The sequence below is a fragment of the Pelodiscus sinensis genome, chromosome 3, assembly GCF_052426305.1.
Source record: "Pelodiscus sinensis isolate ZL-2025 chromosome 3, ASM5242630v1, whole genome shotgun sequence".
Lineage (NCBI taxonomy): Eukaryota > Metazoa > Chordata > Testudines > Trionychidae > Pelodiscus > Pelodiscus sinensis.
In genome coordinates this window covers 140,296,020-140,308,523 of record NC_143054.1, presented here as the reverse complement: position 1 = coordinate 140,308,523, position 12,504 = coordinate 140,296,020, and the positions used below count along the sequence as shown (strand labels likewise).

At 39.3% G+C, this 12,504-nt stretch overlaps 1 protein-coding gene across 5 annotated transcripts in view; it reads right to left on the bottom strand.

The window, feature by feature from the left end:
• BIRC6 (baculoviral IAP repeat containing 6) overlaps positions 1–12,504 on the bottom strand; it is a 339,419-nt gene that overhangs the window by 139,600 nt on the left and 187,315 nt on the right. For all 5 annotated transcript variants that reach the window (XM_075924970.2, XM_089776902.1, XM_089776900.1 and 2 more), the window contains 3 exons: positions 10,843–11,623; positions 6,650–6,793; positions 2,479–2,608 (listed from right to left, as the gene is read on the bottom strand). In XM_075924970.2, coding sequence (XP_075781085.1) covers positions 2,479–2,608; positions 6,650–6,793; positions 10,843–11,623 — 1,055 coding nt within the window. The remainder of the gene's footprint in view (positions 1–2,478; positions 2,609–6,649; positions 6,794–10,842; positions 11,624–12,504) is intronic.

Below are 12,504 nucleotides of genomic sequence, written 5' to 3'. Positions count from 1 at the left end.
GCCCGAGACAGAGCTGCTCTGCCCCAGCTTCCTGGAATCAGCCGCTGGTCAGTTTCAGCAGCGGCTGAATCGGGACACCTGGGACAGAGCAGCTGGGGTGCTGCTGGGTTGGTCCCCGCAGCGCTGAGGTTTGGCACTACCAGACCAACCCAGTAGCGCCCCAGCTGCTCTGTCCCAGGTGTCCCGATTCAGCCGCTGCTGAAACTGACCAGGGCTGACTCCAGGAAGCCCGGAGCAGAGCAGCTCTGCCTCTGGCTTTCTGGAGTCAGCCGCTGATCAGTTTCTGCAGCAGCTGACTTGGGGACACCTGGGGCAGAGAAGCTGGGGTGCTGCCGGGTTGGTCCAGTAGCGCTGAGCAGCGGTGCTGTGGGACCAACCCATCAGCACCCCAGCTGCTCTGCCCCAGGCGTCCCCAAGAGCAGCTGGGGTGCTGACGGGTTGGTCTTGCGGCGCCAAGGGTTGGCGCTACCTGACCAACCTGGCAGCACTCCAGCTGCTCTGCTGCAGGCGTCCCCGATTCAGCCGCTGCTGAAACTGACCAGCAACGGCTGAATCAGGGACTCTTGGGGCAGAGCCGGACTATCAGAAGGGAGGGCTATGAGGGGAGTCTGGGGTAGCATCCCCCCCACCCCAGACCCTCATAGCCCCCCCTTCTGATAGTCCGGCATATCTGATAATCCGGCACCCCCTGGGTCCTAAAGGTGCCGGATTATTGGAAGTTTACTGTACCACAGGCCTGGGAAAACCACAAAGTCAATACAGCTGCACAACGGGACCAGACCAAAAGGTTAGAAAATATAGACATTCCAAGAGTATTTCTAACTCAGACACTCTTACATACTAATAAAATTTCAGCTAAGTGTTTGCAAATTCATATAATGTACATATAAAAAATATGCATTACGTGCACTCTAGCAGATTTGCAACTGTTTTAATAACTACAAATTTGAATTTCCTTTGATTTCTCTAAAATGCCAACCACTGCTGAGCAACACAGAGGACCTAAAGGTTTTTTTTTTTTTTTTTAAATATTGTGATGAAATTAAACAAAAACCAAAAAACTACTGTATATATGTTAAAAAGGCTTCACTGTTTTTTCTTTGGCTTATGTCTCACCTTTGCAACATCAAGTTTGATTTCCCTAATATTGCCAAGGACTCCTTGGAGGCCACTGTAGTGTTTTGTTTACTATAAAAGCTAACCTTAATTTCATAAACAAGGCCAATGACGATCAAATATTACACTTCTCAAAATTGTTTAAAAGGCCCTTGCAGTTAAATAGATATTTAATACAGAAAAGATTACTTTAATAGTCTGACTGAAAATCTTAGATTTTATTTTTGGATAAAATAAATGCTTCAGTCATGACTATCTCGTTTATTCTTCTTTTTCAATTTTATCCGTAACTTCCAAAATCAGTTCTCAGTTTTCATGTTAAAGATAGTATATTATTTATATTGCAAGTAAATATCCAGGAGTATTAATTAGATCAGGGCTATTCAACTTTGGAAGTCCTGGGGGCCACAATGATACTCACAGCACATGCCGAGGGCCACAATGTAAGTGTGGTTGCATATACATGCAAATATATGCAAACAGCGTATTTCACACTGACGGCCATGAATACAAAAACTAAGGCAAGACTACTCAACACGTAGGCGCCACTTAAGTCAGTTCTGCTGATATCAAATGCAAAGTTTACCTGATTTCCACCCATATGACAGCACTTTAAATGAGCAATTGACAGTCCAGAAATTTAACTACTAAAACGCATATCAACAGAAGACCATTATATTGACTACTTTTTTGTTTTGACTTCACAACAGTCCAGGAATTTAACTACTAAAACATATATCAACCCAAACTGCACCGTAAACCTAAACCGCACTGCAGGCCGCAAACAAATGGTGCCACATGCAGCCTGCATGCTGAGTAGCCCTGAATTAGATTGAAAAAGATGGTAGTAAACATTGAATATAGACTTCATTTCTGCAGTCTTTAGCTTGCAATACATATTAAGCAAGTGATCAACTGAAAGGTTTTTTTTTTTAATTGGGCACGGATACATTTAAAGGGAATTCTGAATACTGAACTCAAAATTTCATAAGATTTTGGAAGTACCTCAGGGGAAAATTTTGAAATATTTGAAATATTGAAGCTGTAGGCATAATACATTCTGCAGTCTGGCCGCTGAAGCTAAACTTTGAACTGTTAGGTAGGTCTAAGACAGTCTCCTCTAAATCCATTATGCAAATATGGAAAAACAGTTTGTCCAATCCAAAACTGCAAAAGTTAGAGTAAAGCCTATGTTATAAATTTCCCCCCAAAAAGTAAAACTTTAATCTTCAATTACTTTCTATTTTGTAATTTTGTTCACAAATATGCAGATATCACACACATGCAATAGTTATGTTCATAGCAAGAGCACAATATTTCCTTAACACCTTGCAGAATTAAATACACAGTATTGTAACTTGCCTGACACACGGTCCAGAACCTCTGCTAACGTTGTTGACACAGGTAAGTGAAGAGTACGGAACTTGTGTCCTGCACCATACATTGGATGTTGAATTACATGGCTGGTAGCATTAATTCTACCTTTGTATAGCTAAAAATAAATGAAACCTGGTTACTTTCAAGCATTCATAAATTAAGGCAACAATCATGACAAGTTGATGAAGATATTAACCACATTAAGTAAAATCAAAATATGAAGCCAACTTGATAAGCTGCAAAAATCATTCATCATAAATTAAAAAAAACTTTACACAAACAAAACTGCTGCAAAAATCTATTTTTTGTTCAGTACTCAGAAAATTAACCAGTTTCTGACAGTAAAAGGAAATTCCCCCACTCCAATACATTTTGCACAAAAGTGGAGGTGGAGTTATTACCCTTAGAAATCAACACAAAAAAGTTGAAGATCACATACCATGCATGAGTATTCAGAAATACAGTAGCAAAGTAATTCTAAATTTCACACTAGGTACTTTGCTTTTACAGTACAAGAACCACTGAAGTTCTTTTCAAGTAACTGAAAATATTACACCTCAACACAAATTACCTTCCTCATTTAAACGTAGTAGAATTAATTTCTTAAAACATTTTAATTGCCTTTTACACATCCTTGCTTTGCAAAAATCTTCCCTGCTCTGCACAGAAAGCTATGCCTGTGTTATTCCTTGCTCAATGACAGAGTGTTTAATAAATACCAAATACAGGAGCAGTTTATTTCTGTGGAACCCAATCAAAAGCAAAGGGGTTGCACAAATGTCACTGGATCAAAATTTAGCTGGAACTTACTTTTTATGACATCTGAGAACTCTTCAGTGTTTGAGTGGTTTGTTATAAAATATTTGAATATCTGAAGATGTACTGTTTACAGCAAATGATATTTCTGATCAGACTGCTCTATCCAACTAATTGGGGCCAACTTATACCCTGTTCTAGATAGGCTAGGTGAAAAAATACAAATGTGGAACCCAGTATTTTAAAAGATTCTGTATGTTGCAAATATATCCTAATTGTTCTGTGCATAACCACATTATGCTAGGATTTTTTATTCAGATGTTTGAGACTGAGCAAAAAGAAGTAATTTTATATCCAGAGAAGAGTCTAAGTCAAGAGCCAAGAATGACTCGAGTCTGGTTAATCACTTGGTCACTATGGAAAGTCCGGATCCTGGCTCTTGTAAGAATGTTGAGCTCTTTTCCTAGATCCTAGTGGTTTCAGGGTGGTGGAAAGTGTTGATAAAAGCCTTCAAGATCCAATGTCAGCCACCACTCAATGGGTAACTAGTGAAGAAACACAAAGGAATATCCCCAAATCTTACTCCAGGGATGGATGTGAGACAAAGGATAGGCTTGGCATCAAGGGACCTTGTTAATCACTTTTGATAGCCTAAGACATGGAAATATTCCTCTTAGAGATGGATGGCATAAGTAGTCTTGGGAGTATATATTTGGAGTTACCTTGATGGGTCTCAAACTGAAGATAATAGACATGCCTATTTGGTCCTGCATATTGAGAAGATCGGACCTACTCAGGCAGAGTTATCTCTAAAGAAATCTTTTGTGGGTCAGGACAGGTATATGAGAAAAGTCCCAAGAAGTCATCCATATTTTGACCTCTTTCTTTTGGGGGGAATTGAGGGTTCCAGGGCTGGGGACAATTCTGGTAGAGCACTGCTTCTGTTGCTGAGAGAGTAGTCCCTCTAAGAGAAACATCATCCCCACAAATTTTGCTTCCTCTCTTTATTGCGCAAGAGCCATTCTTGCTGAAAAAATGAGGACGAACGGCTCTTGTGCAAGAGGGGTTTTTAGTGCACAGCTCCTTTTTACTCAAGCTGCTAATTATGCAAATGAAGCATGGAGATATTCCACTCCCCGCTTCATTTGCATATGCTTTTCTGGAAGAAGGCTACAGTGTAGACGTAGCCTGAGATGCTAGAAGAGATGTAACAAAATGTACCACAATGGGTGCTAAGTCATGGTCCAGAAACACACTAGTTAGATACTGAGCAGACTGTACAATCTAGCAACATTCTGAATTGACCTGAGGTATATATTCAGATTCCCTGGATCACTTTTCAAATTTGTTTTTGTATGCTTCCAGTTCTTTGTTATTGAGATAAAAATCATCTCATCATACATTGTGACAGTAGTAGGCATTCCTTTGAAGACTTTTTCCAATTACTTTTGCGAAGTAATTCTCTGTAGTCTCTTGCTGTGTAAAAAAGTGTGTTCTCTCAAAGTGCAAATTTCATACTTTTGGTAGTTGGATGTAAATGTAAACATGTGCTTCATCATGAGTGCCACTCAGAAATTGGGGCATCAATCCTCCATGTAAAATAATAAATCAAGTGTCACAGTGGTTGACAAGAACCTCTGAACTTCCTCAACATACCTTAGGAACATGTTAGGCGTTTCTTTTCAACAGGTTTAAATATTGTGCTGAACATCTATATATTAGCAGTTTAGGATGGGTGCACTTGAGAAATTGCTCTATTTCCATTTTTGTTGTTTGAACTAGTAGCAAAGACATCCTTGTCATATCACTCCATTTTTAGATGACACTGTCAACAACTTGGATACAATATTCCATGGTTTATTTTTCAAATGTAGTATTAATAGTATGGATCAGTAAATGGGAAAGCAATTTTCCTAGAATGGAAGTATTAGATGGTTTCAGTTCTTCCTTTAATTGTTCCCTCACTTCTTCACTTGTAGGATGTAGCAGTGGACTTCTAAATTTAAATCTGTCTAAAGAAGTGCATTATGGGTGTAGTGTTTCAACTATTTCATAAATTGTTCATTTTGTATTATACTGAAGGGGATATTGGCAAAAGAAAGCTGAAACTTAAGCTAATTTATGTCTTTTGGCAAAACTTTTTTTTTGTAAATAAATTCTCACTAAAAACTCTCAATGCCTCAATCTTTATTTAGGAAAAGAAAGCTATTATTACCTGTATTTATTGGCACTCTCATTTGCCATCACTTCCTTCAATATCAGGCAACTTAAAATTAAATGTATACCAATGGGTATTTGGTAACCAGTGAACACTCATCACTCACTGACCAATAACTTTCTCTCACATTCAAACTAGGGATGTAGAAGAGTAGTCCATTAGTCGACTACTACCCAAAATATCAAAGGCAGCAGGGGAGGAGGGGAGAAGCAGGTGCTAGTGCCCCCTAGCACCATCTTCATGGTGCCACTTAACACTCCTCTCCCAGCACTGCTGCTCTCAGAAGGACCCTGTAGACAGCGTCTGCTTCACCGCAGCTCGTGTCTACAGGAGGTCCCAGCTCCCCCCTGCTAGGACCCTGCAGGGAGAGGGGCTGCTGGCTGCTTCAGTCTCGGTTCGTGCCAGGTCCTGGACCTACTCCTGCTGCACCTCCGCAGTTTAAATGTAGTAGGAGCTAGGGTGCCTGCGCACTCAGCTCTTACTACATTTAAGTTCCAGATGTGCAGCGGGGGTAGCGCCTTCCCTTATTGACTAATCATATAGTCAATATAAATTGTATCGACTACACAATTACCTGCCTCTTAACTGCCTTAATTCTAACTGTAGTAAATAGAAACATCTAATGAATTCAATACACAAAACTGAAAATTAAGAGCTAAATAAATTCATAAGACATGTTCTCAGAAGTCCTTCAAGAGATTCTAGATTTCAGAGAACTGAAATCCTCTAAAAATTTTCAACTCCACTCACTTCTCTCTGCACAGTGATAACTGATATAAACTACACCAATTGCCCTTCCATTCTGGGCATTCTTTAACTTGTTTTATCAAATAGGAGAAACAATTACTTGAGGTTCTCATCACTGCCTTTTAGTTTTTCAGAATAGTCAGAAGTTGACTTTCAGACTGAAATTACAGCCGGTTTAATATTGGAAGCATTATTAAATGTTAAATTTATGTAAATACATCAGTATAGTATATAGCAAGTTAAAAATCCAGAAAAAACCCTTTAACCCTCTTCCCACACCCATCAAAACAGTAGTTTTCACTATTTTACAATAAACAGAGGAAAGAAAGCTGTCATTTGGTTTGCAAAAAAAGGGAGAATCAACTGTGAGAATGCACAAATGTAGCGTGGTCAGGTCAAACAGACGTTCATAACGTAGATACATAAAAGACCTACTGGACACGGGGACTGAAGAAACATTGTCACTTTTTCATCCTCCAGCATCAACTGCAAAAATAGCCTTCTAATAAATCCTGAAATGTTTCCAGACGTTGGGAGGTTCCCTCGTTGAGGGGATGACTGGAACAATTCACAGAGAACCTACAAATTCAAATTACAAAAAAAAAATAAAAAAATATAATATGATGGAGTAAAACCCCATAAAATATAGCTTTACATTAACATTACTAATACAGCAGGACCCTTAATTTTTTAAGATTTGCCTCCATTAGTTTTTCAAATTAGGGTTTAAATGGTATCTTCAATTTCCTACCCTGCAGGAGGATAAATGGTCACCTAAGAACAGGTTACCAAAAGGAAACAAATTAAAAATGAAGCATAGGAGTCAGGATCGATAAAAAAAACAATTAAAAAATTCAGATTTTTAATACAATATTCATTTTTATTTAAATCTGACATTTTCATTAAAAAATAAAGTATTAGATTTCTCTTTAAATAGGATTGTTACAATTAAACCTCATCTCAAACATACTACACCTACATTTAGTCTCATAAAATGAATTAATGACTCTAGTCTGTCCAGCCTAATAACTAGCTCTTTTCTTGAAAGTTCTAAGGCTTTCAGTTTCTCTCTCTCTCTCTCTCTCTCAGCAGACTACTAAATGTAAAGGCTGGAGAGGATTGTTTTTGTTCTGTGCTTATGTAACAGTGGACCTGGGCCAAACATAACACAGGAGTTAGTTAAGTCATGGTCTACATTAGGGAAGTTTCATACCAGTTAATTGAATAGTTGAGTAACCTCATTAATTCTTATTCATTAGTCAACTATTCCATAGTCCCTGGGGGTGGGGCCAGCAGCCAGTGCTCTCCGGCCTCACTCCAGAGAAGACCCCTGCCACTCTACACTAGTTTCTTTATCAGAGACAGCAGCACAGGGTGCCTGGTGGGAGCTGGTCCGGGATGGGAGCCAGTTTAAGAACCCTAGCAACCCTAGTTTCTTTATCAGAGGCAGCTGGTCTGTGAGGGGAGCTGGGACAGTCTGGTATTTGAGGGTTCTGTCTGGGGGAAAAAGAAAAAACCGGACACAAAAAATGTCTAGTATTTTCTAATTAGGTTAAGTTTTATTATTAGAAAATAAATACGTAGTTCTGTATTGCCTGGCTAGTAGACACGCTCACGCTGCGTGTGTCTACCAGCCAGGCAGTATGCAACTACACACGGTGGGGCGGGATGGAATCCCTGCTCTCCCTCCTCCCCCCGCCCCAGCCAGCCCCGCTTCCGGTCGGCAAGTCCCCCCCCCCCCCATAAGCCCTGAATCCTGCCAGACAGTTCACCTCCCTCCTCCTCCTAATCTCCTCCAGCCAGCTCCGCTCCCCCTGACCCCCTCCCGGACAGACCTGCTTCCTGCCAGCTGGTCCTATCCCTGCACCATCCTCCTGGCCAGCCCCACTTCCCTCCTCCTCCCATCTGAGATCAAATGTGTCCAGTGGTTTATTTGAAGCCATCTGGTAATCCTAAAAAAGACAGCAGTGCAGAGTGGCAGGAGCCCCTGTGTAGGGGGTGGTCTGAGTTCCTGGACCCAGCTGAAACTGAGCCGGGCTGCCTGACTGCCCAGCTCCAAATACACTTTAAATGCAGAGTTGCAGCAGGGGTAGGTCACGAACCTGTAGCAAACCAGAACTGAGCTAGGCTGCTAGCCAGCCCACTAAAAAATTTAGTGGCCGGGGCGGGGGAGGGGGGGTGAGGGGGAGAGGAGGGGTGAACATGTGTAGTCTATACTCTATAGTATTAACATATACATTTTTTTCTTATTGGTTAATCAATTACACTTTTACAACTCTAGTCTAAATACAAAAGCGGCAAGGAGTCCTGTGGCACCTTATAGACTAAGTGTTGGAGCATAAGCTTTCGTGGGCAAGGACCCACTTCGTCAGTTGCTACCCCTCTGAGTCTAAATACAGAGAGACAATATACAGGAAAGGATGGAGGCAGCATAGAAAGGAACATTGGAGGTGACTGAAAAGGAAAAGCACATGCACAGCTTCCTATATCCCAACACACTTTTGCCACAGAAAATCTGTTATGGCTTCTGGGTGCAAAACACACCCTATCTGGGAATATTTTGAACAAACTGGTTCTGAGTAAAAAAGGAAAATATGTCAAGTGTAAGTAGTGCAAGATGATGCAGGATCTAACTGCAAGAATGAAACATCATACGGAAAATTGCTTATTGGGAGAAAATCATGTGGATGAAAATGTTGATATGTGAAGAACAATGTGGATCAAATCTGCAATGCATCATTCTTCAACACTCCATGCCTTTTAGGGTAAGTGTGATTTAACAAGTAAATTCCCAAGTTGTTTGCCACATTATGTGTTGCTAGAAAACAAATTAGCTTAGCTAATCCTTATGGCTTGTTTAAATAGTTAACAATACGGAAAGCTGCAGTAAGAGAAATCTAAAGTTGCCAGTTGCCACTGAGTGTCATTTTCTTATTACATAGTACATGCTTCTTATTTTGGAATTGGAACATCAGGGCCACAGAGCAGAATTGTGATGCCATAAGTCTATTCTCTATTTTACTTCAGCATAACTGAGCTTTCCCAAAGGAACCCCATCTTATACTTTTTTCAATAGGACTTACTCCAAAATTAAGTGAACACTAAGCACAGTCATTCTTAGCTATTTTGGTAACTTAAATCTGCATCAACATAACTGTGGGAGTGGGGAAGATGGGAGCTAATGGTAGTTTTCAAAACACGGTACATTTCATGTTTGAGGACTTTTCTGTTAGAGTTAATAACATTTGAAAATAAAAAAAAGAGTTTAAGTACAGCTGTCAGCCAGCAACTCTGATGACTGCTGCAATTGCAAAGTGAAGCATTTATGTAACATTTAAGATTTAGTTTAATAAAATGTAAGTGCTATTGGTTTGTATGTATCATTTAGTTATCATTCCTAATGTACTGCTGTTGCATCTACAGCTTGACACAGGTAATAAGGATTATGTATTATTTCCTAAATAAAAATCAAGTAATCTAAAAAAATTACATGTTGATGTTAGATGTTTTAAAATGCTGTACTAAGCTGTAAATTAACATGTTTTAGTGATCAGATATACACCATTGTTTGAAGAAATGTATGAATTAGTATCACTGGGAAACTTAATTTAAATCAATGATTTATTCTGGTGATTTAAATTGCTGTGATTGAAATCATTTAAATTGCCTCGATTTAAATTAATCCACCTTGATAGGAGTCAATATATTAATTCACATTTATTTTAAGGCAATATTCTGAACAAAGAATAACTGACTTTCCCTCTGCAATATTTTTGTCAATCTCTACCAGGTGTTGCATCAGAAATGGGGAAAGTAACTTTTCTTGTTCATGAAGAATTTCACTATGCTGGAGTAAAGTTCTTCTCTGGACATAGCGTCTGTTTACTCAGTTTATCTCAGTATATATTGTCTTAATTTACGGACAAAAATTAAGGCTTTTTAAACTTTTTCCTCCTGATAGCACTACAGAACTAACAGCTAATAGGAAATTAAGTACAATAGATGCTTGTTTGCAGTATCAGCTTGTAAGAGCAATGACCATTTATGAACATTTCCCCTCCTGTGAATTGTGGACACTTCTGAGCAACAGCTGCGCAAGAGCAAAAAGGCACCTGAATGTTGCTACTACTGAGCAATTCCATTCTTCTCAATATGTTAACCAAATTCCAAATGTAACGTATTCTGTTATTTGTGCAGCAATCAAGTTGCTCAAGCATGTCCATGGCAAAGTGTTTTTATTAATCAGAGACTAAAGACACCCAGCTTTATCTTCAGATTCCAAATTAAGAATTCACAATAGGGCAAATTTGATCTGGAAACACACCATCAAGGTGCCATTCTTATTCTGAGTTAGCAAAACAAACGCTCTTTAATGTAAGTGACAAAACAGAATCCCATGTACCACACTGGATATTTGTGCTAGTGTTCAGAAGTAATAATCTCTCTGCCATCAAACAGAGCCCAATGTGCTAGTGCTAATATTTCAATAATGTAAAACTACTGGTTAAATGGCATATTTAATCATCCAATGAGCTATTTTTCTTATGCAAAATTTGAGCCATAAAAGCTTATGTTCTCTAAATTTTTACAAAAATAGTGAGATACGGATAAAGGTATTGCTCTTTTACCTGTGCCATTAGCCTCTGGTTACTAGGATGGCAGGAAATGCACTGTAAGAAGAATGCAACTGTTGCATTTTCAATTGCAGTCCTTTGTTGAGTGGTCAGTCCTGTACCTGCTGTTGAAGAAAGCAAAGTAGATCTTGCACTGGTCTGTTGTGCTACTACACTGTGTCCTCCAGAAGTAGCACCAGAATGACACAACAGAAATAAAAGTGCTGTCCACAGTGGATTGACTTCAGAACCACCCAGCCAATCCTTCATGATGTGGCTGTTACCAACTTCTGTCAAAAACCTGAGTACAGGAGCAACTAGGTCTGCCGTGATGGGCATTTTATTGAAGTGCTGTGGAACGTGATGTCTCCTGAGTCTATCCTGTGTAATATCCACAGACTGAGAAGTGCAGTCAGAGCTGGAAGTATGGTTAAAGCAGAAACTAGCAAGGCTTCTTACAAGGAGAGAGGGCAAACCTGAGTCCAATAATTGCTTGATAGCTTCGGGAGACTGAGATGAGGCAGCAAGGGTAGCCAAGTGAGACTCTGTTAGTGCAAGAGGTGCTTGTGCGTTTTTAGAGTCATCTGTTAAAGATGAACTAAGGTCCTGTTTTTTGCTGTCATCCGTCATAGACAGTCTGTGTTGACACTGCATTGGAGGAGGTGTAATACCCATCCATCCCATGAGTAAAGAAAAATAATTAGGGTGGATGTGGCACATGGAGCAAAGCAAACTGTCAACAGCTTTCTTCAAAACCATGTTGCAGGGAAGAGACATGGACCAGTTAAAGAGTGATCTAGAGAAATAAGGGGGAAAAATAAATGTTATATCAAAACAAAAATCTGCCACTTATTTTCCATTTTACCTTGATAAAGTTCTTAAAAATGCTTTTCAAAGATATTATAAATGAGGTTTTTTTAAAGGGACATGACAACATTCAGAGAATTATTTTTATTTAAAGCACAAAATTTTAGAATGTTAGCCTACTTAAGATTACAGAATAATCTGGGCATTGCTTTAAAATATTTTCCCATCACTATATTTGAACTTATTTCATTATGATATATTTGATACGGCTGTTAGCTAGTAGATTGAAAACAAGGACTAAAAATATCAAGAGTCCCACATCATACAACTCTACCATTTGCTTCATGCAACCTGGAACAAACTGTGACCTCAATAACACAAGTGAAAATATGGGGATATACATAACCCATCTTTGTGAAGAACTTTGCAATTAAGAAGTTTAAACATCTCAAAATATTTTAGTAAAAGTTCCCAGGGTATTTTATAACTCTCTATCCAAGCACCATCTAAACAATTTGTAGGATAGAAGAATGAAAAATAGCGTAATGCAGACTTAGTTTAATATAGTTCTTCTACATGCCCTCACTCACAGTGCTACCTTTAGTGTTGCAACACTGCCTTCAGAGCTGAGCACTCAGGGTATGTCTATACTAGCTCGTTAATTCGAGCTAGGTAGGCAAATCAGGCAACCGGAATTGCAAACGAAGCCCGGGATTTAAATATCCTGGGCTTTATTTGCATGTTCCCGTCTGACCACCATTTTTAAATCCCCTTAGTTCGAACGAACTGCCCGAGGCTACACGCGGCAGTTTAAAGTTAATCTGAACTAAGTCCTTAGTTCAGATTAACTGTTACACCTCATTCTACAAG